We start from the raw sequence: 14,540 nt of genomic DNA on the forward strand, positions 1-14,540 counted from the left end.
GTGACACGGTGGTCGCAGGCAGCCGGACCCCAGTGCCTGCAGGGACAGCGGCCGGGCATCCCGTTTGGGATTTTCAGCTCATTAGCTGTACAGCAATGAGCGTCGCAGTCCTCAGCTGCTGCGGTCTCATCTTTCACCTCCCCCAACTGAAAGCAGTCTGGAATGGTTTTGCATCCTGTTCCAGAGCTTGTACACAGATGATTTCCCAATGTGTATCCTTAAAGGAATGCAAATATTTTTAAAAGATAGCATGGCAAAATGCCAAATCAAGTTGCAGACATGTGACTCGATAGCTATTGTGAGGTGTGTTTTAGATGGAGAGAAAACACATCAAATACTCTGTAATTTTTTTTTACATTGTGTATGTACAATGTTACTTGCTTATTACTGCTGCAATTGTTTTCACATAAAAAGAATCAAAATTTTAATCTCATTTTGTTCTCTGGAAAGATTTAGTTTCAAATGAGCCAATGATTAAAATCTCGAAAAATTCTGGTGAGGAAATCTGTGACTGTGTGCAGTTGTTTTCTCTAAAACCTCAGGAGCGTTTCCTGTGGCCGAGTATTTGGAGATGCTTGGGGTTTTGTTATGTACCAAAGGAACTGCTTCGTTTTGCACGGAGCGCGCTCGGAGGGGAATGCTTGGAATGTCCCGCTACCCTCTTCTTCTGCAAGGCAGCTGTGTTACATCGGCTGCTGACTGGTAGGAGACAGTCAGCGCTCCTTTGCTCTCCTGAACTACATTACATTGATATCCTGCATCATTTTTTAAGAGCTACCATATAGAGAGAAAGTTGCAAAATATATTCCTGAAGTTGTTTATAATGCAGTGAAATAAAGGAGCTGTAGACCCATGCAGACCTTACCAAAAGCTGCCTCAGTATGACATACCTTTTCCCAAAGTGAGTTTTGAGGGGATGCGAGTTTGCTAATGGAACTAATGTGTGATGTAGCCAAGTGCCTCCTACACAAAAAAACCCCAAGGTTTCGCCCACTGAAGCGGCCTCAGCACACCACTTGATAGGCCCTGCTGCCACCTGTACCACCCCGAGCTGCTGCTTTGGTCGGCGTACTGAAGGCCGTCGCCAGCAAGGCCAGCTCCCTGCCTGCGCGGCCAGCCCTGCTTGGCCGAGGGTCACGCCTCACGCGCGGGCTCCTGCTCGCCATGTCACGCCTCGCCCCGCCACGCCACATCTTGCCTCGCCTCGCCCCGCCACGCCTCGCCACTCCACGCCACCAGGCCTCCCGCGCCACCGTCTAAAAACCCGCCAGGAAGCAACAACCACCACCTGGGTGATGAGGCGATGGCGGGGGGGAAGAATTTTGTGGCCTACAGGTTTGTTTATTTGGAAGAAAAGTTAAAAATCCTTAAACCAGTCTACGAGTTCCCTGACGCCCCCTCAGGGCGGGTCGCCCCCCTCCCTCAGGCGGGCCGAGGTGGCTCCCGCGGGCGGCGGCGCCGGGCGGAGCGAGGGGAGGAGCGAGGCGGCTCCCCCGGCGCCGGGGCGGGGCGGGGCGGGGGTCGCGTGGCGGCGGCGGCGTGGGGCGGCGCGGCATGGGGCGGGGGCGCATGCGCACGCGGCCGGCAGGGCGCCCTCTCACCCCGCGCAGCTATGCCAAGTATGTGCGCGGCGGCGGCGGCGCTGCGGGAGCCGGGCGCGCGCCGAGCCACGCCGGCCATGGGGCAGCGCGGCCCGCCGCTGCCGCTGGGGGTGCCGCCGCCGGGCAGGGGGGCTGCCGGCGCCCTGGCGCCGCGGGGCAGCGCCTGCTGAAGGCGACCGCGGGGCGGAGGGAGGGAGGGAGGGAGCAGGCATGGCCGAGCCGCTCCGCAGGACCCTCTCCAAACTCCGGGGCCGGCGGTCCCAGCGAGGGGCGGCGGCGGCGGCGGGAGCCGGGCACCGCCACGGCGGGATCTGCGCCCCGCAAGGTGAGCGCTGCGCTGCGCGGCGGCGGCGGCGGCGGCGGGGGGGGGGGGCTCCGCGCCCTGCCGCCGCCCTCCACCTGCCGGGACCCGCGGGCGGCCGCTTACCTGCTGCCGTGCGGCTCCGGCCCGGCCCGGCCGGCGCGGGGCGGCAGCGGGAGCCGGGGCGCCGCGGCGCTGTCGCCGGACCGGACCGGACCGCGGGCTCCCGCCGCGGGGGCTGCGCGCGGTACGAAGGGGCCCGGCGGGGCCGCGGCGACGCCGCCGAGGGAGTCGGGCCGGGCCGGGGAGCCGGTACTGGCCGGGCCGGGCCGCGGGGCCGCCGGGGCTCGGCGGGAGCGCGGCCGCTGCGCCCGGGGCTGGGGCTCGGCCGGCGGCGCCGCTTTCAGCTGGCCCGGCAGAGCCGCGGCGTGCAGGAGCGAGCTCCCCTCCTGGGGAGCTGGGGGGGCGAGGGGAGTCGGTGAAATGGCGCTTTTCCGAGAATTTTCTTTTTTTTTTTTTTTTCTCTTAAACGACGCTTGGTTTTTCCTATCTCGGAAAGGTCGTCCGAGTTCCCTCTGCGAGTTCGTTAGGGTTATGATTGCAGCTTGGATTTCCCGTTTTATGTTTTTATATATGTGTGCGCATATGTATAGGTATAGATGCATATCTATATGTATAAAAGAATATTGTATCTCAGAATGTTGTGAATTGTAAAAGCAAAACCCAGCTGTTCTCCTGGTAAATCCTCTAACGCAGTAGTTCTACTTGGTTACGTTTTGGAGCAAGTCAGCAAGTACAGGAGAAAGCGTTTGCTGTTGGTTCGTCCCTTATGGAATATCTTGAGGAAATCGTCCATGTTTAAAAGCTGACTTTGTTTTCGTTGGTCAGGGGCAGTTTATATAAACTTTAAGTAAAGAAAAGCAGTCATAAAGCTGATAGGCTTTTAAACAGAGCTGCCATTATCCTCACTAAACAAAATAATTTATTTAAGTTTTGAAAACTTTACTTTTTTTCTAGCTCTTGTGTAACTCTTGAATTTGTTGTGGACAAAGATCACATACTATGGCATATCTAAATTTAGGTCTCGAATCAGCCCTCATCAGTAGCATCTTCACATCAGTAACTTCCCCTCAGGAGTAAAACTTTCTCATGAAAGTAAGAGACTGTCAAATCTGAACTCCCCTTTTGTATTTGCACATTTTCTTATCATGCAGCTATTTGTCATTCTTTGGCTTTTATTTGTTTTCTACTTGTCTTTAAAAGGTGCCCTTACAGAACAGTTTTAGTCTTGCTTTTGTTGCATTTAAGTTATTAGAATAATTTAAATACTTACTGTGTTTTATGGTTGTATTAGGAAACTTAGTGAAACCCTGGCTAAATAACCATCATTGCAGTGAGAAGAAATATGAAGTTTTTGATCCTTATACGGAGAGACTGGAAAAAGCCTTTCCCTTGTTCGTGATAATCTGAAAAGCAGAGTTCAGTATCCTGTTGAAATATTTCATATGCATACTTAGTAAGTCAGATGTTAATCGTGAACTCTGTAAAGTCAAAACATTGAGGCTCTGATTCTGAAGAAGCGTGTGTTGTTACTATAAGATTTTAACTTAAATGGTGATTTACTTAATCTTTTGTAGATAGGCTGGAAGGTGAATTGAATACCTGGCCTTTTCTTTTTCTCTTTTTTTTTTTTTCTTTCCCTTCTCCCAACACCCTATTGAAGCCTTTTTTGGGAAGGAACTGTTGCCTGGTTCAGTGTTTGTGCTGTGGCTGGACAGTGAAGGCCTGGTCTATTTTGGGGGATTCCAGAATAAGTTGAAGTTCAAATACTAGTGCAGCGCAGAGGACGTTCTTCTGAAAGTTTAAAACTCTGCTTGAGAACTAAAAGTATGTGTATATCCCTGAAAGCTTTGTGTTTATTTAAATTTGCCTTGTTAGCGTATCTAACAGCACTGGAGCCTTTCGAGCCGCACCGGCGGTGCGGTGGGCAGACCTGGGGAGTGCTTCGCTGCGCCGCCTGCGGAGCTGGCTGTGGCCGGAGCCCTGGCCGCGAGACCGGGAGCTCAGCACCCGGTGCGCCTTGCCGGGGCTCAGGGCAGAAGCCTGGGCAGCTATTTCTGAGCTCCACACTCCCAAAGCAAACTTGTTTTGGGTGGCTATTTTTAAGCTAACTCTGCAGATCTGCCAACACTTGCGCTGCTCTGCTGCAGTGCAGACGCACCTGAGAGCTGGCCGGGAGGGCGAGAGCCCCGTGCTGGTGCTTCAGACCTATGCGTTGCACTGAGCGTTATCTGGAGCTTTTCGGTGGTGGCTAATAATACACTGAATGTCTGTGAAGCTTGAATCTTGCCATGAAAGAAATAGTGGACTTTGTGAGGCACATACACAGGCTTGGTCCTTAATAATTAGCATCACGTTATTTAGGTGATGTCCATCAATAGCTCTTTTTTTTATGTAGTCAGAGACAGATTGTGAGCCCATATGAACAAGGTAGACACTTGTATGGCATGTTGGAAGGTTTATCTTCAGTTCCTCTGATCTCGGCCTTTTGCATGGTACATTTGAGCAAAATAAAGTGAAAACCAGCTCTCGGACTGAAGCAGTGGTTGTGTTGATACTTACATGTGAATCTGTTCCTAAAATAAACACAGGCATGAGGGCTTTCAGGATCAGGGCCAAGTTTGAATAAAGGGGAAACAGCACTTGGAAATATAGCTATCAATCGCAAAAGCAGCAACTGAAAGTTTTAAAAATAAGCATATCATTTAAATCAGATTCACTGAACACTTAGTCAATGACTTTTGGCAGCATGTTGGCTAATTCACTGCTCAGTGATCTAGAATGGGTAGTTTTGAACGAGAAAGTGTGATACGCAGCATATTTAGGCAAGCCTTAACATTATTTGAAGTTACTTTATTAGTGTTTCTTTGGTAAGCTTTTATAAATTCTTATTCAGATAGCCAGCTGCATGTTGAAAATAAAGTCACAGCAGAACATGTTGTCCAGCTCACTCTGTGCATTTGCAGCTTTAGGACCAAAGGGCAGCCTAAGGCTGAGATTCCAGATGTGTCATTGGCTTGTATATTTAGGCATGTTTGTACTTCTGTTTCTGAGAATTGTAAGCTTTCTTAACCGAAGCTCGAGGGCCTGCATTTCTATGGTAAAGCAGGAAGTAACAGATATTTTTGTTTGTGGAGATACAATTCTGGTATGTTCCATCTATTTATATTATCAGAATAGGAACCATTCCTTAGGCTGTCTTTGGAAAAGTTGAGGGCTTTAAGGTTGTTATCAGAGACAGGAAGAAGCCTTCCAAGTCTGTATCGTAGTCGTATTATTTCAGTATTTCTGGTTTTGTGTAATATTTAACTGCAAGGGTCATGTAATACTAGGTATAAATGTTTAAAATGGTAGATGTATTTCTTTAGAGCAAAAATTTGTGAAAGTTTGTTAAAATAATTGCCTTTTCATATTATATGTAGAAATACAGGTATCTACAACAAGACCATTATTAAGAATTCGCTAATAAAAAAGTAAAAAGAAAGGCCACGTCTAAAATTGGTGTATTTTATAGCAGTATGGGAATACAAATGTAAATGAATAGGAGTAGCACAGTTACAAGTAGAAGTATGTACTGATCAAAACAAACCTACTATAGACAGATTTGATAATAAGGACACTCATCCTTGCCCTGCTCATATTTTAATTGATAGTACTTTTGGTTCGTACTCCATAGAACAGGAGTGACTAGGTTTACCCCTGGATAAGGTGACATTTGTTTTCTTTGGCTCTGTGTGCTTTATACGTTGACAGTATCACACGCATTTGTCACTTGTAGTATGGACTGAACAGAAATATTGGTAAGCAATGTTCTGTTTGGCCATTTGTGATCTTAATAAAGTTTTGTCTAGGAATATGTCCAGTTAAATATTTAGAGGCTGTAAATCCCTGGATTCATTGCAAACCAGTAGTTCTTAAAAATAATAATAATAATGATGGATGTAGTTAGTAAAAATATTCTGAAAAATCAGATGTGCATGTAACACTGTCCTTCAGCCATTCTAATGTCCTTTGAATACAAATATAAGAATGAGTATGAAGGAATTTATTAAATTCTGCTGTACAGACAATGCAAGTTACAGTAAGAATAGACTTATTTTTTGAAATATGTTTGTTCCTTTTGGTATTAGATAAAGAATATTTCACATTTATATATTGAAGTACCAAGCTCAAATTTCAGATTAGATGTGAATTTTAGATTAAAGATAAATGTTGACTTCTGGATTGAAAATTAGTGCAATAAACAGTGAAACAAATACCATACCGTAAAATTAACATGGTTGTGGTCACTTTGGAAGAACTTCAGCCTATGTTAATTTAATTTAATACCTTTATTTATGAAAAGAAATATCAATGTATGTTATGAACAGTGTTCAAGTGTCAAGTACCTTATTTTCTATGTTAATTTATTAATGAAAATACTGAACCACAGGAACAGTGGTTTTAGACGTAGGAAAGAGTTAAATGTCATTGGTTTCTTAGAAGTCATTTAATTGCTTCTGTGTTCTTTCGTGCAGTGTTAGCATTGGCCTTAAATAAGAGCATCAAAATGCTGATAAAAACGAAACTTGATTAAACAGCTGTACTTCATACATTTGTTTTATGTAGTATCAGAAGACTGGATGTTGTCTTTGAGGCTGATCCTGTGTGAAAGCTTTCTTCTGAGTGCGTTATAAGAATGCTTCAATTAGTAAAGTGGCATATTGACTTGGAATCACAACGTTAATTTACGAATTATTTCCATTAGCTTGCTTCTCTTTCTGTTAGTCTTCCACTGTTTCAGAATTGGCAACATCAGTGTTGGGATGTTAAAGAGGACATAAGTGATAGCTGAAAATAGAGTTTGCACTGGCCCTTTTCCACAGCCTGTTCAATATCAAGCTTCACGTTGGGAGGAGAACGTTGTTCTTCCAAATGCCTTTAACAGAATTACTTTATTAATAGCTTCTGGCACCCTGTAATTTCATCTTAAAGAGGTTTTAATACTGTCCTGTGGTGATTTTTAGATATTGTAAGCATTTACCACCTCTTAGAAGACACTTAACATTCTCTAGCACCTAGACCGTAGTTGTAAATACCATAAATGGAGTGAGATATTCATGGCAATATTCCAAAGTCATGAGATGGGCATTATCAATAGAAGTATCAGACTGCTCAAAAGTGGGGTCGCAGTTGTATTTTGTGATGTATGTGTTCTTGGAACGTGCCACAAGTACAAACGTGCTTCTGATATCACTTCTAGGACAGTGTCAAAGGCTCCTTCAGTTAGGACTTCAACTGAAGTACCTACTCAAAATTGACTTCTCAAATATAAGCATAGCCTTTACCTGCTGCAGATTATGCCCGATCTTTTTGGTTAGTTTGTTTCTTGACATAGTAAGGAAATTTGGTACAGAACCTTCACAACAGCACACTTATGTTTTCCAGGCTATGGACAGGGGGGGAAGAATGCAGTTGCTGCCAGATCACTGAAACTTTTCTGCAGAGCTAAGTCTTTGCAGCCCTACTTTTACATTTTGCTAAGATTTTATTAATTGACTGACTTAGGCCCCAGCAAAGTGCTTCAACAGGGCTATTCACAGACTTCAAAATTAATACAGTGTTCTTTGAATCCAGAACCATGGGCATATCGTAGTCCAGCTAAGCAAGCAATCCTAGCTTTTTAAAATCACCAAATGATGAATCAGGTCTTTGGGATCTTATCTCTCACAGCGGTCTCTGTCTGTAATGTGCAAACATAAAAAGGAAGGTGAAAGGGAAGGGGTTCAAGAGAGTCTTTCTCCTGTCCCTCTGTCTAAAGTAAACTTAGCTTAATTTACAGAGCTACTCCTTGACCCATTCAGAGAGCTGTCCATATTTTAACATCTGTTATTGGTGAGTAAGTACTTTTTTGCGAAAAAGAATGTTCAAGCAGTATGAAACAGCTCTTCCCATTTGGGATCCGCATACGCAGAGGGTTTTGTGTTAAACCAAGTGTCTGTTATATGAAAACTTGGTTGTCTATAGTCAGTCTTAGTGACTGGGAACACCCTAGCTGGGCTTACAGTGGAGGTTGAGGGTTATATGACTTCCAGTTTTTAATTTGGATGCATTTGCCACTTTGCCTTGAGTCCTAGCAGAGGGCCTGGTCATACAAGTACTTGCTAGCAGGTGAGGTGCTTGTTCCTTGTGTTGCCCTACCTCACAGGATGGGGCACTACTGCAAGGTACCTCCAGTACCACATCTGGCAGCCTACATCAAAATATGGAACTTTTGCTAAATGGACTTCTTAAAAGTACTCTGACGAAACGGCCAAAGGCAAGTGACCATTTCGATGTGTAATTAAATGCTTAGCCATTGCTTTAATGAAATTCTGTGTCAAGTTTGAAAGTAGCAAAGGAATTTGATTAGTTGCTACATGAAAGTTTTGTTGCAAAGAGAGATATTTTAGAACTTGGCCACATTTGTTCTTTCTCCTTCCCTCCTTATGAGTGTGGCTTTCATTCCCAGGAAATCGGTATGTTAAATTTAAAAATAGTAACAACATTTTATCCATTAAAGGGGATGCTCCTGTCTTAATCATAAAATAAAGCTGTGCTTTCTGGGAGGATTCAATCCTAGAGATATCCTTGCGTTTATTTTGTATCTAAAGCTAGAAGTGAATATACGTGTTTGGTTTTTTTTTTTTTTGTAAAGTCATTTAAGTGATATATTAAAACCAGAGGCTATTTCTTCACTGGCATAAGTAAACTGTAGAAATACTACCTAGCAACTTTTCAAACCAATTGTATGTGTAATTGTCAGAACAGAAAGCAGCTATTTCCATCCAAGTATGTGTGACCTTTCAGCAAAGCTATTTTACTGGCATATATCTAAATTACATGGTGTTTAAAAATACAGCCAAACAATTCTAACTTTCTTAATTATGTGCACGTTCTGCTTTGACAGGCTGAAATCTAATTTTATGATGGCATCAACTTGTCTTTTGTCCTTTTGGATGAGGTCTAACCTGAATGTAATTTGAAGGCGTATGTTTTTTTTCTCTGTCTTATTAGAAGCAGAATGATATTCTAAGCATCTGTTTTTCCCTCTTTTTCTGCCTTTCTTTCTGGCAACAGATTTAATCGAAAATGTTTACGTAGCTTCAAGAAGCAGGAGAGAACCTAAAACTCCTACGGCAAATGACGTCCCTGAGCACCGGCCACAGATGAACAGCATTACTGTTTCGAAGAAACGCAACTGGCTACACCAGAGCACTCACAGAGCTTCTCATATGGAAGAAGAAAACGCATGTAAGAAAATGCAAGGGGCTGTTATCCAGGTACCTAAATCTCCCAGTCCATTACCTGAACCTAAAATGCAGAAGGTTCCTTCCAAGTCACCTGCAGGGCTGGAATATCCCGTGAGAACCTGCAGTTCTGCAAATGCCATTCCAAACACTTTCATACTGAGGAACTGCGCTCTGGACTTCAGTGAGGATAACGATGCAGATGATGAAGGAGAAATATGGTACAATCCTATCCCTGAGGATGACGAGCTAGACTTCCCAAGATTCTGCTCCTCTGTTGTGAATAGCTCTGGTACGGCAGACTCCCCAGCTGCCACTTACAAAACCTTGCCTGAGAGTGACTTGGTTACAGCTGGGGGGCCCCATGAAGGCCCCCCACGCCCCTCAGGGCACATGGGGGACAGTCAGACAGCTCAGCCTGGCGAGGTGCATCCGGCCGAAGCCACACGTGTGCCAGAGCACGTACAGCTGCACGGGCAAAGGTTTGCGTGCAAGACCCAGAGTGGGCCAGCTGTGGAAGACAATCCTACGTTTAAATATTCTTCACCAGGTAAGAGGGCTCTGGAACATAAAAACGTTACATCCTCTGTTTTCTTTTAAAGGGATAATAAATCTTCATACACCTCTGTTCCTTTTTCCCTCCTTTTGTCTTTGTCAAGTAAATTTCGAGTGGAAATGGCTGATAAGTAAGTTCTTAAAAATTACTCTGATAGTGACATCAGTATCTACTGAATGTAGAACTGCACAGTGATTTCTCAGTTTCTTCATCTCACGTGTCCAGAATTATAGTTTTCCACTGCCTTGGTTGCCATCCCTCTGGAATCAGCTTAGAATTTGAAGTAACTGTGGTGGTGGTGGTGTTTGTTTTTTGTTTGGGGTTTTTTTTGCTTCCATCTAGCTGGAAACAAAAGTTTTGTATGAAAGTGAATTTACTTAATAGGCCTGTTAATGGAAACCGGGAGGGTGCTCCCATTTGGTTAGCAAGTGTCAAATTCTGGTGTTGATTTCTAGCCTTGAAGCTACTTAAGACTTTTCGATTTTCTTTCATTTGCTGCCTGGGATTTTTACAAAGACTTTGGAAGCTTGTATAAGCCTATTAGTTACATCCCTTTCAGTTCTTGCTGTCTTGTTGACCGCCTCAGGACCATCTAGAGAGGAATGGTTTTTGCTTACAGAAGCAAACTGCTTGTTCCGTATTATCTTAATGCTGAATGATCGATAGTCCCATTTTAATGATTCCATTAGTGTATGAATTCAGCAACGTAGTAAAAATTCTTCCCAGTCTGTCTTAAAAACAAAAAACTCAAAACCACAGCAAACAAAAGGAGGCAACCCCCCTGCCCATTACCTTTGTGTCTTATATTATCATATCTTGACCCTAAGTCTAATAATCCTGTTGAGATAGTTATGATCTTTGCATGAAATTCGGGAAGCAAGGAATTCCTGATTCTGCTCTTGACATTGATTTGATTTGTTTCTGGATAGAGTAATTTTCCAGCGCTATCCCTATTTCATATACAAAACAGGTATATTAATAATCATCTGCATTGTGTGGACTATACAACATTTTTTTTATAGTCAAAAGCCACGAGGGTTCATATTATACGATGTAGACCTCTAGCTGCCTGCGTTTTGAAGACCATCCCCTTAGCCTTGCTGTGTAGGCAGTGGACAGAAGTGGGGTGGGTGGCACAGCATGCTTTTTGGTGAGTTGAGGCCTCCAGCAAAGCTGAGGCACGGTGCACTGAAACGGAAGAGCCCATGCTTTGGCTGCCTTCATAGAGAAGATCTGCAACACCTGAGCCAGATCCCTGTCCTGCGCTGATCGCTGGAGGACCCACCCTGCCTGTGTCCCTATAGCGCATCCAACCGAGTGCTGGCAGACTTTGTGCCCCGCATCTGTGAACGTCCAAGTTATTTTGTCTGGATTACAAGTGCAGAGGTGAATGCTGGAAACGGGAGCTATTTGCAAAGACACAACACAACTTTGGCAAATGGCGGGAGAAAAATGCTGTGTTGCTTCTAGGAGCTCATATTGTGCTCTTTTTGTGGAAACACAACTTTTACGCGCAAAGTATATTAAGAACCAGGCATCTCTTTAGGAAGTTTGCTTTATCGTCTGCATTAAATACTTAGACTGATTATATTTGCTTGCAAGATAGACGACATACCATGTTCTTAGGTAGACTTTTCCATCAGTAGATCTCTAAGCACTTTGAAAAGATCACTAAGCATGATTATTTAGGAAAGCCCTGTGTTTGTCCTGCTAACTCTTTGACCTTCGTTTAGGAGATGAATCCCTTGATATGTAGGTGACTCCACTTCTTTTGAATGACTATATCCCTTTGTGTATGAAGAAAAATTTTATTCTTGAAAGCAAAATTGCTGGTTGGATGCATCTTTCATGAAGTCAGGAAGAAAAATGAAATTTTTCCTGATTGGTTTACTATATTTTGAGTTAAGTAAGCTATTTTAAATGCAGTTCTCTTTGTGTATGCATTGAATAGTGATCACATTGAATGGATTGACTGATGATGAAGTGAGTCCTGCTGCTTGGTAATTGGCTTTATTATGGAGAAGTAGTTTAGTTCTTTGTTAATCTGGTTAAAGTGTCTACAGTTATTTTCCGATCAATTTAAAATGACGGCTCATCCCTACAAAATCACTGCATGAAGGGCAACATGGACAATTAACTTTATTTGTATTAGGACAGAGTTTGAATTACACAGTTGCTATGAAATAGATATCTGTATTCCTAGAAAGCTGCACACATTAAGCAGTGGCACCGACATACCTAATTATTGCTTGGGGAAAAGGCTATTTATCTGTCTTAGTGATATAACTTTGTGTATGTCAATACTGGTTAGTACAAGAGGTTAAAGTAACAGAGAGATCTTGGGAAGCAAAGACAAAAAAAATGTAGGGTGCTGTTAAAGGCAACAACATATGTAGTTTGTTCATTTTGTCTTTTACTGTTTTCTTCTTTGGACAGCGCAACGGGTTTAATGTTCTAAACTTTAAACAATGCTGCCCTATTTGGATTTAAGCTTTGGAGAGAGGAAATGGTCATGGATTTTCATGTTTTCTTTTCATTAATTTGTTGAAAGAGTTTTTATTAGACAAAAGAGTAATAAAAATTATAAGTGATGGGGTTCAGTTATTGGGAGTTTTCCCAAAGCAGCAAAAAGATATTTCCTGTAAACGTTGTCAGTAACATGGGTCATAACTGCAGAGGTGCTAATTTGCCCCATAATCTTAACTCACACTGTTAGTTCCTGCTGTTAATCGGGTTACTTTCTGCAGTAAATACCATTTATGTTAATGGGATTTGTCAGGTAATTCCTCAGTGAATAATTCTAGCCATGCTGGTTTTTAAGCAGAAACTGATTAAAAATAAAGAACTGCTATATCAGAGCTTGAAAAAATAATTCATGTATTTTATTTATGAAAAATACACAAAAGGTAACAGAAGATAATTTGATTCTGAATTAACAATGTAGAAACATAGAGTGTCAGCTCATGCTTTTAGCTCCATTGGAGAAAAGTTAAATTGGAAAAGATTGGGACAGATGTTTTTAGTTTTTGTATGTGTTTAAGGTAAAATGGTTGTGATAGGAAAACTGGCCTTTTTGTTGTATACTGAGCTTTTCATAATGTATTTATAGTTCTTGGCAAATTTTATTTAACATTTTATATATGCAGTAGAACTGTTTAAGACAGAACTTTAACTGTGCACTTTTGCAGATGAGTGTCACCTGCAAAACGTTGAGGGATGGCACCTCTTTATAACTGAATAGTTCCTTCTGACAAATTTGTAATATTTTTGCTTTTGGGGAGGGTTACTGTTGGGGTTAGTGTACAGCTAATCAGTGGGATCAGTACATGTGTGTCTGTCTCAAAGATATCCTAATAGCACGTCTGAGTGATAGCTGGCTAGGATCTTGACTGTGCTTTTGCTAATAAAAATGTGCATATATTAGCTGTCTGGATGTAGAATCACAGGCAATGATTTCTTTTCAAGGTTACAGCAAGTGCAGGTTGAGTGAAGGCTGTATTCCCACTCACAATACACGCGTAAATGCCAGCTGGAGCTTGGCAAAAATCAAATTAGAACTGAAGTGCTCTTTCTTCATTTACAGCATGATGACTACCCTGGGGTACAGATAGATCTTCTTGTGCCAACGTGGGCAAATATTTTGCTTGCTTAGGTTTTGCAAATGAGCTTCCAACACACTGGCAGCTCGCTGAACAGCAGATCCTACCTACCAGCTTCCTTGCACACATGCTGCAAATGTTTTTTGCTTTTTTTTTTTTTTTCAGATGGAAGATACTTTGATTTAACTGTGCAAGGAGCTTGGATTTAATAGGGCAAAAGAGTATTCATGTAAAATATTTGTGTAATGTCTGAGTTGTTGAAGTGACTTGGCATGTGGTGGAAAGATCCGTCTGCTCTTCAGTGATAGAATGCCGTTGATTCTCAAATGTGTTAGAGATGCCTCCAAGCCCTGAAGAATAAGGGAGGGGTAGCAGTGGGAGCCCTTGCTTGGGTGGCATGGGGACAAAAGGAGAGAAGCTACGTCAGGGAGGGCAGCCAGAGAAAGCGTCACACCTCCAGGGAGTACGCTGCTGACCGAGAAGGGCTCCTCTTTCTTCTGTGGAGCTGAAACCAGCTTGTCAATGGGCTTTCTTGGAGTTTGTCTGTGCTTTTGAAGGTTGAGGGTCTATTCATGCATATGTCTTTGATCCATCAAGTGACAATCCCTTAAAGACCTACTGGTGAAAGAGGCAAAAAGGATGTAGCCCTGTGTAGTTGAAACAGTTAATTTAAAATAGTTACTGCCTTTTTCAGTTTATTTGTGCTTTTATCATCTTACTTTGCAAAGGGAGGCAAAGCTACTTTTTATGCCATTTGTTGTGAAAGAAGCAGTGCAGGAAGGCCAATTTCATGAGACTGGCCCAAATGAAGGGTGCTTGGTGTCAGAGCTTGGTACGATGCCAGTGATTGAATGAAGCTTACTGTGGTGTATGTGAACCAGGAAATCATTAATGTTTAAAATATTTGCAACAAATTCATTCTTGTCTGGTCATTCTTTCAAGTCTGGTCAGTGATCTAATGATAAATCTATTAAACGCGTGTTCTTCTCTCTAGTGAAATAACGCTTTATAGGATGCTCTGAAAATCACTGCCACAGTGGAAGGGCAGGCAGCGTGCAGCTGGCTGACCTCCTTATACATGTATAGCCTCCAGGGGGTACTTGGTAGTCACTTTCTCTTTTAATTAATGCACTATTTAGAGCAATTTATTTTCTG

At 43.1% G+C, this 14,540-nt stretch overlaps 1 protein-coding gene across 1 annotated transcript in view; it reads left to right on the forward strand.

The window, feature by feature from the left end:
* Positions 1-1,771: 1,771 nt before the first annotated feature.
* SYDE2 (synapse defective Rho GTPase homolog 2) overlaps positions 1,772-14,540 on the forward strand; it is a 35,830-nt gene continuing 23,061 nt past the window's right edge. The window contains exons 1-2 of the mRNA XM_068952628.1: positions 1,772-1,926; positions 9,061-9,780. Coding sequence (XP_068808729.1) covers positions 1,812-1,926; positions 9,061-9,780 — 835 coding nt within the window. The 5' untranslated portion in view covers positions 1,772-1,811. The remainder of the gene's footprint in view (positions 1,927-9,060; positions 9,781-14,540) is intronic.

Source organism: Struthio camelus, chromosome 8, assembly GCF_040807025.1.
Source record: "Struthio camelus isolate bStrCam1 chromosome 8, bStrCam1.hap1, whole genome shotgun sequence".
Classification (NCBI taxonomy): domain Eukaryota; kingdom Metazoa; phylum Chordata; class Aves; order Struthioniformes; family Struthionidae; genus Struthio; species Struthio camelus.